Genomic DNA, 16,235 nt, shown 5'->3' with positions numbered 1-16,235 from the left:
CTCCTCATTCAGAAAATCCGGTCGTTTAATGTTGTCCGCTGGTCATTTACTGCAGGCTACCTCACCTGGCCCTTCCAGCTGTTACACAACCTGATCATCGTACATTTTTCTCCTCCCTTGCTAACAGTTCTGACCGAGGATTATGCCAGTGTCTTCTGAGTTTGCACCTTTTTCATTTTATCATGTTCTATATGGAATTGAAGTTTTTGGACACTCTTTTTTTTTGAGAGAGAGTATGGGTGGTCGGGGAGAGGGCAGAGGAGGGAGTGAGAGAGACTCTTGAGCAGGCTCACGCTCAGCACGGAGCCTGACTTGGGGCTCGATCCCATAACCCTGGGATCATGACCTGAGCTGAAATCAAGAGTTGGACCCTCAGCTGACGGAGCCATCCAGGCGCCCCTGGAATTTAAGTTTTTGGCTGTGTGTGTGTGTGTGTGTGAATAAATACATGTGTCTTCAGTACCTAGCACAGAGTTAGTGAGTAAGTGAAAGAATGTTGCCTCTTTGTCTCCAAAATCAGTTAGAAAACACATTAAAGCCTGTTTAAAAAGTATGATAAGGTACTTTTCATTTTTCTTATGCTTTCCCCCTATATAAAATGACAGCCTTTCATGTTGGTAATGTGGCCATATTTGATGATATGCTGTGTAGACTTTCCTCTCTGTTGTCTCATCTCTAATAAGCTCACTATCCTATATGGTCAGCTATAGGTCACCTACTAAATTGCTGCCATTCAGTGTTTATTAACTGACTTTGTAAATACAGTATTTGGGGGAAGGAGAAGATATTTGACAAGACTATAGATGAGCTGGACAGCATCATAAAATGTCACCAAAAAGTTCTTACGGGATTTGTTGCTTTAAGTAATTTTAAGTTTAAAACGTTGCTTTTCTCACTGAGGATTGACTTTGTTACAAGGAGCAAACAGTGATTTAAAAAAATACTTTTAAAACGAAGCATATAGATAAAGAAGTGGTATATATATATATACATATGTGTACAATGAAGTATTACTGAGACATGAAGAAGGAGAACTCGCCATTTGCAACAACATGGTTGGAACTAGAAAGTGTTGTGCTAAGTGAAATAAGTCAGACACAGAAAGACAGATGCCAGATGATTTCACTTACATGTGGAATCTAAAAAACAAATAGACTTTTCTTTTTCAATTTGTTTACCTTTATTTGTTTTTGAGAAACAGAGACAAAGCGTGAACAGGGGAGGGGCAGAGGGAGAAGGAGACACAGACTCTGAAGCAGGCTCCAGGCTCCGGGCTGTCCGCACAGAGCCCGAGGCGGGGCTCGAACCCACGCATCGTGAGATCATGACCTGAGCCGAAGTCAGACGCTCAGCCGACTGAGCCACGCAGGCGCCCCAAAACAAATAGACTTTTCAACATAGAGAACAAACTGGTGGCTGCCAGAGGGGAAGGCGTGGGGGGATGGGTGAAATAGGAGAAACGATTAGAGGTATGAGCTTCCAGTTAGAAAATAAATAAATCATTGGGGCGCCTGGGTGGCTCAGTCCGTTGAGCGTCCGACTTCGGCTCAGGTCGTGATCTCGCAGTCCGTGAGTTCGAGCCCGGCGTCGGGCTCTGTGCTGACAGCTCGGGGCCCGGAGCCTGCTTCGGATTCTGTGTCTCCCTCTCTCTCTGCCCCTCCCCCGCTCATGCTCTGTCTCTCTCTCTCTCTCTCTCTCTCTCTCTCTCTCTGTCAAAAATAAACATGAAAAAAAATTTTAGAAAATAAATCATGGAGATGAAAATTACAGCATAGGGAATAGAACCAGCCAACAAACAAATAAGTGAAGGATAAAAGCATTTGGTGGTGGAATTCAGCAAATTAAATACAAATGGTACATTAATTGTAAGAATGTTTTAATTTGTGTCTCCTATATCGCCAAGCAGAGCTGAAGACAGATTTGTTTGTAGAGGGTGTGAGCCATGGCTTTACAAGGTGTTTTATCCAGCTGTGCAAATATTTTGTTTTACTTTTGATATATAGGAAAATATATGGGATTATAATAAACTTTTCTGCAAATATGTACAATAATTTTATAGAAGTAAAATATTGATTTAATGAATTAAATCTTATCATACCTTCATCAGAAGTACACATAAAAGTTTTAAAAGAGTACATAAAAAGAAAGATAAATATGTTGATTTGATTCATGCCAACTTTTTTTTTTTCTTTTCCCCCCATTTTAGGGACCAGGTGCCCCACTGACTTCGCTGAAGTTCCTTCTATTCTGATGGAGTACTTTGCAAATGACCACCGAGTGGTTAGCCAGTTTGCCAGACATTATCAGACGGGACAGGTAGGGGAGCACAGTGCTACGTCGTGTCCTTGGGGGGGTGGGGGGGGCGGCTTTCCTGACATGCATAGCGTGGACTCCTCAGGACTGTCACCCTCTCAGTACCAGAGTCCTTCCACTTTATTTTTAGTTTTCGTTTTATTTTTTTATTTTTGCCAGCCACTAGGACCACAGTGTTGACAAGCTCTCTCTTATCGGCTGGGAGCCTATCTTGCCTTCACAACCATCCCTTGAGGGAAGTGCCTGGTCCCTGTTTTCCGGAGGAGGAAACAAGATTACCGTACAACAGGCCTTCCAACCTGTCTCGCTTCAGAAAAGCCGTCGCTCTTCCTTTCGTCTTTCATTTATGCCTCTGTTTGTTCCTTTGTTTTGTCAAAACCGAACCGCGTTGCCCATTTTTCCCATCGTGCCCTGCACCGTAGGTCTGAAAAGGTTTCGATTTCAATAGTTGGATTCGAAGCATGAGTTTAAAGATTAAGAAAATCGGTGAAGTAGGAGGACAATGAGAGACCTCTGTAATGAGTTAGCCGTAAGCGTAACTGTCGATGTTGTGCAGTGAACTGTCCACACGTACTTTGCGAAATATCTTCTTTTCCTTCTCTGAGAACTTTGATTATAAATATCCCGTCAGTCACTGGTTTCTCCCTGAGACTGTGCCTCCCTGAGTGCAGGTGTCAAATTACAGTCATCTTTGGATCCTTGGCACTTAGAATCTTGCTTAGCTCCTGAGAAGCACTAGAAGGAATGAATGGAATGAGAAAAGGCTCCAAACCCACCTTTATTTGTGACTCTTTTTCTAACGTGATTTGGTCATTTCTGGTTTTTGGACTTGATTTCATCTCACCGTTATTGTCAGCTGCAGAATAACAGAGGAGTTTCTGGATAACCAGTCTGACCGGACCTTCATCATAATCTGTCTCGGTTATTAAGATGACAGAATTGAGATATTGGCGATCAATTAGCTGTCTTTCCGTTAACCTTCGGAGAAGTTAGACCCAGCCGGTAACGTGGAAACGCATAAGCCACGGAAGGGGAGCATGGGTCCACGGGTCCACATTTTCACATTTCCACATTTTGGGGTTTGGGAATGACCGGGAAGACCTGACTAAATCCCTCCTTCGGAACTTGTGCCCCTGGCCATCTTGTAGGGAGGTAGGGCACAAGGCATATTGGGGCAGAGCCACACGCCCAGCGGGGGCCCATGAGGGAGAGCCCCCGGACCTTGGCTAGGGACGCTGGGAGAGGCTTCGTGCAGGAAGTCCCAGAGGAGCCAGGTTTGAAAAAATACATAAAAGGGGCGGTTTGCCCGTCAGCTTTCGGCAGCCCTTTTCCATCTCGTTCAATATATTTGTCGAGAACGCTAAGGATGCTCACAGGTCCTTCAGTCAGAAGTAGTTATTGAGTTTTTATCAAGTACCAGGAACTGTCCTCAGCATCTGAGAAACAGCCGGGAGTGAGTGAGACAACAGTCTAGCCCTCAAGGCCTTCAAATCCCAGGAGAACTAAGGCAAAACTAAAGATGAGGTTATTCCAGCCAGAAGGAAAAGCCTGTAGAGTCTCGGAAAAGTCTGAGACCGTGTCAAGGTGCTGGCAGTGGTAAGTACGGGAGGAGGAGGAAGGGGAGCGAGAAAAAGAGACTGGAAAGTTTTTGTTTCTAGAATTTGCTCCCAGTTTCTGCATTCCTCTTGCCGACACACACTTTTTGATCCTAGCTCATTTGCTCGACCACCGTTTGTGACTTGAGTAGTTTTAACTGGCGTTTTTGTTTTTAATTTTTTTTAACGTTTATTTATTTTTGAGACAGAGAGAGACAGAGCATGAACGGGGGAGGGTCAGAGAGAGAGGGAGACACAGAATCTGAAACAGGCCCCGGGCTCTGAGCTGTCAGCACAGAGCCTGACGCAGGGCTCGAACTCACAGACTGTGAGATCATGACCCGAGCTGACGTCGGACGCTCAACCGACTGAGCCACCCAGGTGCCCCTAACTGGCGGTGTTTACACTGGGCCTTGCTGCCACACTTCCTCTCGGGAGTTGAGTCTAGTCCTCCTGGCTCTCAGGCAGCTCTGCCCCAACCCATTTCCTCATTAGCCTTTGGCAGACAGCTTCCCTGGGTTCCATCTTCGAACTTGTGTCCTTGCTCAGCCCCGAAAATATGTAGTCAAGTGATAGAGCCAGAACGAAGGTCCTGGCCCTGGGGGGCTCGGAGAAGCAGACTCCGGGAGCTATTGGAGACTTAACTGGAAGGATTTGAAGCCAGTTGCATAACAGGGGTGAGAGAGGGAAATCAAAGACGGAGGCTCCATGAACAGAGAATTCTGGAAGAGGTCCAAATATGAGGAAGGAAGACAGCTCTTTTTGGGCTGCGTCCATGGGGCCATGAGTGACACAACTCTGAAATACAGAATCAAATAGACCCTGCGGGGTGTGGGGGTAATTGGCATAGAGCTGGCACTTAACGTATAGGGAGGTTAGGCATGACCCGTGAGAGAAAAGCAGCAGGTATGTGATGAAGCAGCATCACCAGGAAAGGAGCTGATCTTAGATTGCTCAGGGGATCTGAACCCCGAGGTAAGGGTTAGCACAAGAGAGCTCCAGGAGCCTCTCAGAGCAGTACTTAAAGCAAAAAGCTAAATCTCGGGCTAAAATTCACCACAATTATGAAAGTCGGTTTTTAAACTATTACCTGTTTACAGGACAATCGGAAGAGCAAAGAAGGGCCAAAAAGAAGAGCAAAGAGCCACTGCTTGGAGGATAGTGTAATGTCCCCAAACAGGACAGTTCTTATTTTAATATGGCGTTCTTCTGTAAGAGCCATTTTGAACAAGAGAGTTGCAAGAAAACAATATTGAGTCCAAAACTACACTTCGAAACAGGAAAGAAGCAGTAAGTTGCTTTGAATTAATTCAAGTTTCAGACACAAGCAGACATGTGCATTGAGCTAAGGGGACTTGCAGACGCAGTCTCGAAAGAATTTAAAATAATTTTGCAAGTCGTATAGAGAACAGAAAGAGTGCCAGAAGGCAAGAAACGGGAGAATGCCTTGACTTTCACAAAGGGCTTGCCTCTTCTTGCCACTAATTAAGATACCAAGTGGCTAGATGATTTCATTTTAAGGGCACTTCTAGCCTTAAGGACAAGGAGTTAATTCCCTAAAGCCCAAGGCTTTGTAAATAAATGGCATTAAAGCCCATAAGAAGAATGACAGGGTTGCATCTTTATGCTCCATTTCTTATTGTGCTACATGTTAGGAAAGGATTGTTTTTTCTTGGAACATCGTGGGGTGTATCCGAGAGAACTCGCAGAGTAAGGATAATATATCAGTGACTTATTAACACCTACGAGTATTTTATCTGAACCAGAGCATGGCCACTGGCCAATGAATTCCTTGCGGTTCAGGAATGAGAAGCATGCGTATTAGATTTGCAGGGGCCATGCGGCTGTCAGAGGTAAGCAGGGCCAGAGGTGATCATTTGAGATTCACAACTGCCTTGACAAGCTACAGCATCAAAGCGGACGCGGAATTTCTTGTCGATAGGTCTTCGAATCGATAGCACACGTAGAGAAGGAGTACAGACTTGGTGGCAGTTCGTGGGCAAAGCTCCCGGGGTTTTTAGCCGTGGTGAACTGAACGTGAATCAACTGTCTGATGGAGTTTCCCCACAGACCTCGTTCTGGCTCAGGCGGCGTTTGGGACCCGTGCCGTCCAAGGAATTGAAGGGTGCTGTCGCTCTCCTCGGTGCTTATTGGTTCCCGCCTTGAGCCTGCCCCCTTTCCAGTTGTTCCCAGTAAGTGGAAAATTATCTGCAGGTGGCCCCGCGCTTCTGGAGGCATGATCCTCGTTCTCCGTTAAACGTTGTTAGATGCGGTTTATTTTTCGTTGTAGTAAGAACAGCATAAAAGTTGCCATCTTGGGGCGCCCGGGTGGCCCAGTTGGCGAAGCGTCCAGCTCTTGATTTTGGCTCAGGTCATGATTCCAGCGTCGCGGAATCGAGTCTCATGTTGGGCTCTGTGCTGGGCAGGGAGCCTGTTTGAGATTCTCTCCCTCTCTTTCTCTCTCTTCCCTCTGCCCTTGGATGCATGTGCATGCACACGCTCTCTCTCTCTCTCTAATTAAAAAAAAAAAAAGTTAGCATCTTGACCGTGCTTAAGTGTGCCAGTCAACGGTATGAAGCACATTCTTACTGTTCGCTGCCATCCCTGCCATCCGTCTCTAGAACACTCTTCCTCTTGCAAAACCGAAACTCTGTCCCCAGTAAACAGCTCCCTGCTTCTTCTCCCACCCGGGCCCCCGGCCCCCTTTCTGCTTTCTGTCTCGATGAATTTGACTACTCCAAGTACCTCATATTAGTGGAATCCTGCAGTATTCGCCCTGTTGTAAGTTAGCACAATGTTTTTTTTGTTTTTTGGTTTTTTTTTTTTTTTTTTTTTTTGAGACAGAGAGAGACAGAGCATGAACGGGGGAGGGTCAGAGAGATGGAGACACAGAATCCGAAACAGGCTCTAGGCTCTGAGCTGTCAGCACAGAGTCCGATGCGGGGCTCGAACTCATGGACCGCGAGATCACGACCTGAGCCGAAGTCGGACGCTTAACCAACTGAGCCACCCAGGCGCCCCAGCACAATGTTTTTAAGGCGCATCATGTAGCCGATGTCAGAGTCGCCTTCTGTTTAAAGGCTGAATAATATTCCGTTGTATGTGTATACCACATTGCGTCTGTCCCTTCGTCCGTTGATGGATATTTGGGTCACTTCCACCTTTCGACTGTTGTGAATAATGCTGCCCTGGGTCTACAAATTCCTGCTTGAGTCTCTGTTTTCAGTTCCTTTACATATATACACAGAAGTGGGATTGCTGGATTGTATAGAAATTCTATTTTAAATTTCATGAGGAACCGCCATTCAGTTCTCCACAGTGGCTGCATCATCTTACCTTCCTACTTTGCGGACTGTTGAGCATAAAGTTCCACTTTTCTCCGCATCCTTGCCAACACTTGTTCTTTTCTGATTTTTGATAGTAGCCATCCTCCTGGGTGTGAGGTGGTGTCTCACTGTGGTTTTGATTTTCATTTGCCTAATGATTAATGATGTTGAGCATTTTTTTAAAATTGAAATCCAAGTTAGTTAACCTACAGTGTAATAATGATTTCAGGAATAGAATTTAGTGATTCATCACTTACCTATAACACCCAGTGCTCACCCCAACAAGTGCCCTGCTAAATGCCCATCACCCTGTTAGCCCATCTGCCCACCTAACACCCCTCCAGGAACCCTTGGTGTCTTCTCTGTATTTAAGAGTCTTTTATGGTTTGTCCCCCGCCCTGTTTTTATATTATTTTTGCTTCCCTTCCCTTGTGTTCATCTGTTTTCTGAATGATATACTCAAGTATATGAGTGAAATCATATACTTGTCTTTCTCTGACTTATTTTGCTTAGCATAATACACTGTAATTCCATCCATGTTTTTGCAGATGGCAAGATTTCATTCTTTCTGATTGGCGGGTAATATTCCATTGTATGTATATATGTATGTATGTATCTATCTGTCTATAAACACCACATCTTCTTTATCCATTCATCAGTCAGTGGACATTTGGGCTCTTTCCCTACTTTGGCTATTGTTGAAAGCACTGCTGTAAACATTGGGGTGCATGTGCCCCTTTGAATCATCACTCCTGTATCCTTTGGATGAATACCTACTAGAGCAATTGCTGGGTCATAGGTTAGTTCTATTTTTAATTTTTTGAGGAACCTCCATACTTGATGTTGAACATTTTTTAATGTGCTTTTTGACCATTTGTATATCTTCAAAGAAATATCAGTTCAAGTCCTTTGTTCATATTTTAATTGGGTTGTCTTTTTTTCGTTGTGGTGTTATAGGAGTTCTTTATGTATTCTTAATATTAATCCCTTATCAGACATATGATTTGCAAGTATTTTCTCCCATTGTGTGGTTTGCCTTTTCAGTCTATTGATTGTGTCCTTTGATACACAGTTTTTAATTTTGATATAGTCCAGTTAATCTGTTTTTTCTTTTGTTGGCAGGGCTTTTGGTGTCAGATCCAAGAAATCGTTGCCAAACTTGATGTTATGAAGCTTTTTCCCTATGTTTTTTTCTAAGAGTTTTATGGTTTTAAGTCTTATGCTTATTTATTTATTTATTTATTTTAGACAAATTTTTTTAATGTTTATTCATTTTTGAGAGACAAAGACAGAGCATGAGTGGGGAAGGGGCAGAGAGAGGGAGACACAGAATCTGAAACAGGCTCCGGGCTGTGAGCTTTCAGCACAGAGCCCGATGCGGGGCTCGAACTCACGGACTATGAGATCATGACCCGAGCTGAAGTCGGACGCTCAACCGACTGAGCCACCCAGGTGCCCCTAAGTCTTATGTTTAGATCATTGATTCATTTTGGGTTAATTTTAGTAGATGATGCAGCGTTTTTTTTTTCTTATTTTAGTAATTCTGAAACAGATATCTTGCTATCTATTTAATGATGTAAGTGTGCCCCCTCCCCAGCTATTATAAACTCACAGGTATATATTTTTTTCTTTTTTAACAATTAGCGTACTCTTAGATTCAAGGAAATAAGATAGTCTTAGTCCCTACACCAAAGTTGAAAATGTTAAGCACTTCCATAATGTCGTCTAAAAGCCTCACCCTTGACCCTCGTCCCTATATATCCCTATGAGGGGGTTAGGCTGTCCCTCACTCTCAGATTATTTAGAGTATGCGGACTTTTTCTCATTTTTTTTATTCAGGCAGGGATGAAGACCAAATATATATTTTATATCACAATATCACACCACCCTATTTCCCTTCAGCAGTATCTGCCTCTGTCCCCTTTTGTCCCAGTTTCCAACCAATAATCTCTGACCCCTTCTTCCTCTCCCACACACACTTGCCTTGCTCCCACTTTTCCCACAATATCCCGTCTGCCTATTGCGTGGAGCAGGTGGCAGACCCCAGTGTATTTCAGCGTACTCGAGTATTTTGTTCAGCGTGGGACGCTATGTTCCGCAGGTGACATTGATGAGCAAGAAAGCGTTCTGAGGAGTGGCCTGCAACATTTGTATAAAATTGGAAACCGTCTCATGTTAGACATGGCGTAAGGCTAGAAAAAATAAACTGCAGTCTGTTGTAGAATATCTGAAGGATGCCATGTAAAGGTAGAAAGTGTATTCGTTCGACATCTCTCTGGCAAAAAAAAAAACGACGTTACTGGTAACAATGGATGGGGATTATGCTGCAGCTGATTTCAGTTCAATAGATTCTTCTCATGACTGATCAGAAAGGCAGTGCCTCTGAAAGTAATAAACTTTTCATTTAATATTTAATGTTGCAGAATAACATTTCTAGAAGGAACAGCTGTGAACCCACCATCCAACTTAAAAAGCAAAACATTACCATAGGCTCCTCTCGGAGTCCTGAACTCTCACTGATTTTTGCTTAGAAATAGTTTTTGCCACCCAAGTTATTTGTTCGTAAGCCATGTGGTATTTCGTTTTGTGTTTGAGCCGTACAGAAGTGGTATTCTGCCTATAATCTGTGACCAGCTTTTGCCAGCTGTGTGCCCGAACTCGTCAGGTGTACACACAGCTGCAGTATCTTCGCTTTCGGTCCGTGGTGACGTTCCGTAACTCACGAAGCTCTTCTCCTGTCAGTGGACACTCGGCTCCTTCCGGGTTCGCGCTAGTCCACACAATTCTGCGTTTTACATTCGTGTGCAGGACCGAAATTGCTGGGTTTGGGAGGGGATGCGTGTTTTTAAGTTTACGTGATAATGCCAGATTGCTTTTCAAAATATTTCTGCTTATTCTCCCTCCTCTCAGCGATGGTTCCCATCACACCACATCCTCATCAACATTTGATATTGTCAGAGTCTGAATTTTGCCAGTTTTGTAGTTAAGAAATGGAATGCTGTTGTGGCCTTGATTGGCAGCAACGTTCCCTGGCTACTTTTTAAGGTTGAACATCTTTTTGTGTGTGTGTGTGTTTTTTTAATGCTTAGTTTTGGTAGAGACAGAGCATGAGTGGGGGAGGGGCAGAGAGAATCCGAAGCAGGCTCCAGGCTCTAAGCTGTCGGCACAGAGCCCGACATGGAGCTCGAACCCATGAACCGTGAGATCACGACCTGAGCCAAAGTCGGACGCTTAACCAACTAAGCCACCCAAGCACCTTGTATGTTGTTTTTTTAAAATTTTTTATTTATTTTTGAGAGGGGGACAGACAGGGGCAGAGAGAGGGAATCACAGAATCTGAAGCAGGCTCCAGGCTCTGAGCCGTCAGCACAGAGCCTGAAACAGGGCTCACACACAGAAACAGAGAGATCATGACCTAGGTCGAAGTCAGGTGCTTAGCCAACTGAGCCACCCAGGTGCCCCACACCCCGTATGTTTTTATTTCTCGCTTTTGTTTTCTGTCATGTGTCTGTTTGTCTTACGAGCATTTTTCTTTATGGCGGTTTACTTTTTTCTTACTGATTTCTCCCCTTTCTTGATATGTTAGAATAACCCTGTGTTAGGCATATGCCTTCCCTCAGTTTATGGCTTGTCTGTTCACTTTCTTTATGGTATCTTTTGATGGATTTAATTCCTTCATTTTAATGTTGTTGAATTTAGCAATTTTTCTGTATAGTTAGTGCTTTTTATTTTTTAATTAAAAATTTTTTTTTGAGTTTATTTATTTTCGAGAGAGAGAGAGAGAGGCAGAAAGAAAGGGAGACAGAGAATCGCAGGTAGGTTCTGCACTGTCAGTGCCGAGCCCGACGCAGGGACTCAAACCCACGAACCAAGAGATCGTGACCTGAGCCGAAATCAATAGTTGGATGCTCAACTGACTGAGCCACTCAGGCTCCCCAGTTCGTGCTTTTTAGATCTTATTTGAGAAACATTTGTTTCCTTAAAAGCCATACAATATTGTTTTCTTCTGAAAACAGAAGAAATGTTTAATGTTTTTTCTTTATTTTTAGGTGTCTATAATCAAGTTGGAAATTCTCTTTGGTTTAGTATAAGGTAGAGTTTAACATCCTTTCTTCCCTATAGTAACCATCATCCCAGCACCATTTATTCTTTCTCCAGGGACCCGTCATAAAGCACATACCCATTATATGCAGTAATCTGTTTATGGGATTTTTCTTTTATTCCATTGTTTACATCGTCTGCCCTGATAACCAGTACCCATGCTGTCTTTATTGTAGTAAACTTTATCAAGGCTTTCTTTATTCTTAAAAGATTTCTTGTCTAGTTTTGGGCTTTTGTGTTCTTTCATATAGATTTCGAATTAACTTGCCTATTTAAAAAAAAAAAAAACTGTGAGAAGAATTTGGTTGACATTATATTAAATCTGAAGATCAATTTGGGGAGAACTGATATCTCTCCATATTGATATTCAGATGCATGAATGTGATATATTCTTCCATTTGTTAAGTCTTTGTTAAATGTTTATTTATTTTTGAGAGAGAGAGCGAGAGCCTGTGCAAGCGGCGGGGTGTGGGTGGGGCAGAGAGGGAAGGACAGAGGATCTGAAGCAGACTGTATGCTGACAACAGGGAGCCCGACGTGGGCCTCGAACTCCCAAACCACGAGATCATGACCTGAGGCAAAGTGGGACGCTCAACGACTGAGCCACTCAGACGCCTCTTTTAATACAGTTTAAATTTTTTCCCTAAGGCTCAACTTTTGTTATGCCTAGTCTTAGATGCCCGACCTTTTTGATACTATTATAAATAGTATATTTTTAAAAATTATATTTTCTAATTGTTGCTGGTACTTAAAGGTGTTATTTATCCTTCTTTTATATATAGATCATATTTCCAGACACTTTGGTAAACTTTCTTTTTAATTCAGATAACTTACGTGTAGACTTTGTTACTTTTTCAACCAGTTAATTCTGCAAAAATGGTAATTTTACTTTCCCTTTTCAACTCCTACATCTTTTTATTTCTCTTTCTTGCCCTATTTGACTTACTAGAACCTCTAGTACAATGTTGAATAGAAGCTGTGATATGGGCATGGTTTGCCTTTGTCCTGATTTCTTTTTTTTTTTTTTAATTTTTTTTTTTTTTCAACGTTTTTTATTTATTTTTGGGACAGAGAGAGACAGAGCATGAACGGGGGAGGGGCAGAGAGAGAGGGAGACACAGAATCGGAAACAGGCTCCAGGCTCCGAGCCATCAGCCCAGAGCCTGACGCGGGGCTCGAACTCACAGACCGCGAGATCGTGACCTGGCTGAAGTCGGACGCTTAACCGACTGCGCCACCCAGGCGCCCCAGCCTTTGTCCTGATTTCTAAAGGAAATGTTTTCAGTGTTTTACCATAAAGGAAGATGTTTGTTGTAGATTTGGTGGAGATAGCAGGAAAAGGGGATTCCTTCCTATGTCTAGTTACTTTTTAAAAATTATCAGTAGGTATTGCATGTTTTCAGATGTGTGTGTGTGCGTGCACACGTGTGCACGTTCCATCTTTTCAGGTAATTGGGCTGTACTTTTTCTTTGAGCCGTTCATATAGTGAATGGTAAGCCATTTTTGTATGGCAGGATTAGATAGGCTTTGTCTTACTGTTTTTAACACAGTGCTGGCTTCAGTTTGCTAATGTTTTTTAATTTTTTTTTTTTTTTTTTTTAACATTTATTCCTTTTTTGAGAGATAGAGCGAGACAGTGTGAGTGAGAGAGGAACAGAGGAAGAGGGAGACACAGAATCCGAAGCAGGCTCCAGGCTCTGAGCTGTCAGCACAGAGCTTGACATGGGGCTCGAACTCACGAACTGTGAGATCATGACTGAGCTGAAGTCGGATGCCCAACCGACTGAACCACCCAGGTGCCCCGCTGATGTTTTTAATACAGGGGATTTTTGCATCTGTACTTATGAGAGACTGACTTGTGATTTTGCTTTGTCCCCTTGCTCTTTGCTGTGTGTTGGTAATAAGAATATACCATTTCATGAAATGAGTTTCCAAATGCTCCTTTTTTTTTTTTCCCTGTTCCTTAGAAGTGCTTTTATAAAATTGTAATAATCTGTTTCTTGAAACTTTGTCAGAATTCATCTATAAAGCCGCTCGGGGTCTATTATTTTCTCTGTGGGAAGATATTTTAAATGACTGATTCCTTAATAGTCCTAAGAGTCTTTGGGCCTTCTTTTCTTCTTAAGTAAGCTTTGCTAAGTTGTAATTTTCTGGAAATTCACCCATTTAATCCAAGTTTTCAAGTTTATTGGGATAAAGTTATTTATGGCATTCTTTCATCTTTCAAATCCTGCTCAATGTGTAGTTAAGTTCTATCCTTTTCATTCCTCATATTGTTCTCTTGTTTTTTTCTCTATTAATTTTGGCAGAAGTTGGTCTTTTTACTGTTTTCAAAGAACTAATGCACACTCTGTTTATACTTTTCATTTTGTTTGTTTTAACATTAATTAGTTTCTGTTTTATTATTCTCTCCTTCCTCCTTCTTTGTTTATATCTCTCAATCAAGGTACACACTGACCTAATTAAATTTCAGTACATCTAACATACCTGTTCAAGTTTCAACGCCATAATTTTATTTTATTTTAAGTTTATTTCTTTAGAGAGAGAGTGTGTGCAACATACGCAAGCTGGGGGAAGGGGCAAAAAGAGAGGAGAGATAGATCCGACGCAGGCTCTGGCTGTCAGCTGCAGAGCCCCACGTGAGCTCAATCCCATGAACCTGTGAGATCATGACCTGAGTCAAAATCAAGAATTGGACACTTAACCAGCTGAGCCACCCAGGCTCCCAGCGCTATAATTATAATTATAAATTGTGCGGATACGGTGTTCTAGCTGCATGCCATGCTTTCAATACAAAATATTTCTTTTTTTTTAATTTATTTTTTATTTTTTTAATGTTTATTTATTTTTGAGACAGAGAGAGACAGAGCATGAATGGGGAAGGGTCAGAGAGAGAGGGAGACACAGAATCTGAAACAGGCTCCAGGCTCTGAGCCATCAGCACAGAGCCTGACACGGGGCTTGAACTCACGAATCGCGAGATCATGACCTGGGCCGAAGTCGGCCGCTTAACCGACTGAGCCACCCAGGCTCCCAATACAAAATATTTCTAATGTTGCTGATTTCCATTGTAATTTCCTCTTTGAGCAACAAGTTGTTCGAAGTAAAGTTTAAAATTTTTAAGCCTTTGCAGAGGAGTTATGATTTTTTTGTTTTGTTTTGTTGTTGTTGTTTACCAATACGTAACTAGTTAGTCTAATGAGTTTTGATTGTTTGCCGTTGTTGGTATTTTACATCTTACTGGATCATCGGTTTTTTCGAAATGTTTTGTGTGTGCTTGAGCACGTTGTATATTTTCTAATTATTGGATCTGGGCTTTCATATAAGTGTGTTAAGTCCGTCTTTTAATTGTGTTGTTTAGATTTTTTATATGTAACTAGTTTTTTTGAACTAACAAAAATTGAGAGGTGGAAATCTTCCAGGATGATGCGTAGATCACCTTTTCACCTTAGTTTTACCTATTTTTTAAAATTAGGACTTGATTTATTTAGGGCAATTTAGGTTTCCAGCAACCTTGAGGGGACAGTACAGAGGTTTCCCATATACCCTGTGTGCGCCCCACACAGGTATATAGCTTCCCCCGTCATCAGCATCACCCAACAGAGTGGTACGTTTGTTACAATTGATGGACCTACACGGACACGTGGTAATCACCCCAAGTCCACAGTTTACAGTACGGTTCACTCTTGGTTGTGTGCATCCTGTGAGTTTGGACAAGTGTATAATAACAGGTATGTGTCATTATGGCCTCATACCCAGTATTTCCACTGCCTTGGAAATTTTTCTGTTTCTTTTTACTCTGTGTACTTTGAGCATATATTTAAAAAATTTTTTTAATGTTTATTTATTTTTGAGAGAGAGAGAGCGAGAGTGGGGGAGGGACAGAGAAACAGGGAGACACAGAATCCAAAGCGGGCTCCAGGCTACGAGCTGTCAGTACAGAGCCCGACGCAGGGCTCGAACTCACGAGCCGTGAGATGATGACCTGAGCCGAAGTCGGACGCTTGACCGACTGAGCCACCCAGGCGCCCTTAGAGCATATTTTATTAGATGCATAAACATACAGAATTGCTATCTTTTTCTGAGGAGCTCCTTCTTTCTTCCTCATGTGTTGTCTTCTTAATTTTCATAATGCTTCATCTTAAAGTCTCTTCTGATCATCTTTCAACCCAGCTATGTCACTAAGCATTAAATATAGTCACATGAGGGGCACCTGGCTGGCTTAGTAGTCAGTGGAGCATGCGGCCCTCAATCTTGGGGTTGTGTGTTTGAGCCCCACCTTGGGTGCTGGGTGTAGAGATTACTTAAAAGTAAAAAAATGTACAGTCTTTTGATTTTTGAGAGAAACCACGATTTTTATACAGTTTCGCCCATTAACCACTAAAACGCTTGTTGCTTGAGTCATCTTTGTCACAAAATATTTATCAGACAATAAGTAATGGGAATGAGCATTTACTATTAAGTTCTATCTTATTTAATCCTATCTAGCAGTGTATGAAGTGGGCACGTGGCCGTCCACACTTTACGGAAACTGACTTAGGTTAAGTCACTTGCCAAAGGTCACACAATAGTAACATCGGGGTTGGTCTCTTAGTTTCCATTTGTGATCTATTAGTGGGCCTGTTAGGTTCACATCAGAACTTCCTCAAAGTTCTGTCAGAGTTGCTAAAATCTGTATTACAATGTGGGTGTTTTCTTTCCCCAGTTTTGCTGTGGTAGAAAATGGTTTCTACTTCTTACACAATCTGTCTCAGAAAATAACAGACCCGTTTCCATTGTAGGTGTTATTTTTAGAATGTAGAAATCTAGTGCTTTCGTTTTGGAACCGTTCTGTGCTGCGTCACCGTAAGATTAGTCTGTTCCCTTACTTTGTGAAAGTCAGCCCAAAGCCAAAATTGC

General features: G+C 42.5%; 1 protein-coding gene across 6 annotated transcripts in view; it reads left to right on the top strand.

Annotated features, from left to right (window-relative positions):
• Positions 1-16,235, top strand: part of LOC122215613 (mitochondrial intermediate peptidase) — a 163,413-nt gene that overhangs the window by 60,729 nt on the left and 86,449 nt on the right. For 5 of the 6 annotated variants that reach the window (XR_006200489.1, XR_006200493.1, XM_042931418.1 and 2 more), the window contains exon 14: positions 2,207-2,316. Coding sequence is in view for 4 of the 6 variants with exons in the window: in XM_042931418.1 (XP_042787352.1) it covers positions 2,207-2,316 (110 nt within the window). In the remaining 2 variants the exon portion in view is untranslated. Of the gene's footprint in view, positions 1-2,206; positions 2,317-5,008; positions 5,199-16,235 lie in introns of all 6 variants that reach the window. The other variant, XM_042931503.1, reaches the window with a different exon arrangement.

The sequence above is a fragment of the Panthera leo genome, chromosome A1 (genome assembly GCF_018350215.1).
Source record: "Panthera leo isolate Ple1 chromosome A1, P.leo_Ple1_pat1.1, whole genome shotgun sequence".
NCBI lineage: Eukaryota > Metazoa > Chordata > Mammalia > Carnivora > Felidae > Panthera > Panthera leo.
The sequence above is the reverse complement of the archived record's forward strand: the minus strand, read 5'-3'. Positions and strand labels throughout refer to the sequence as shown.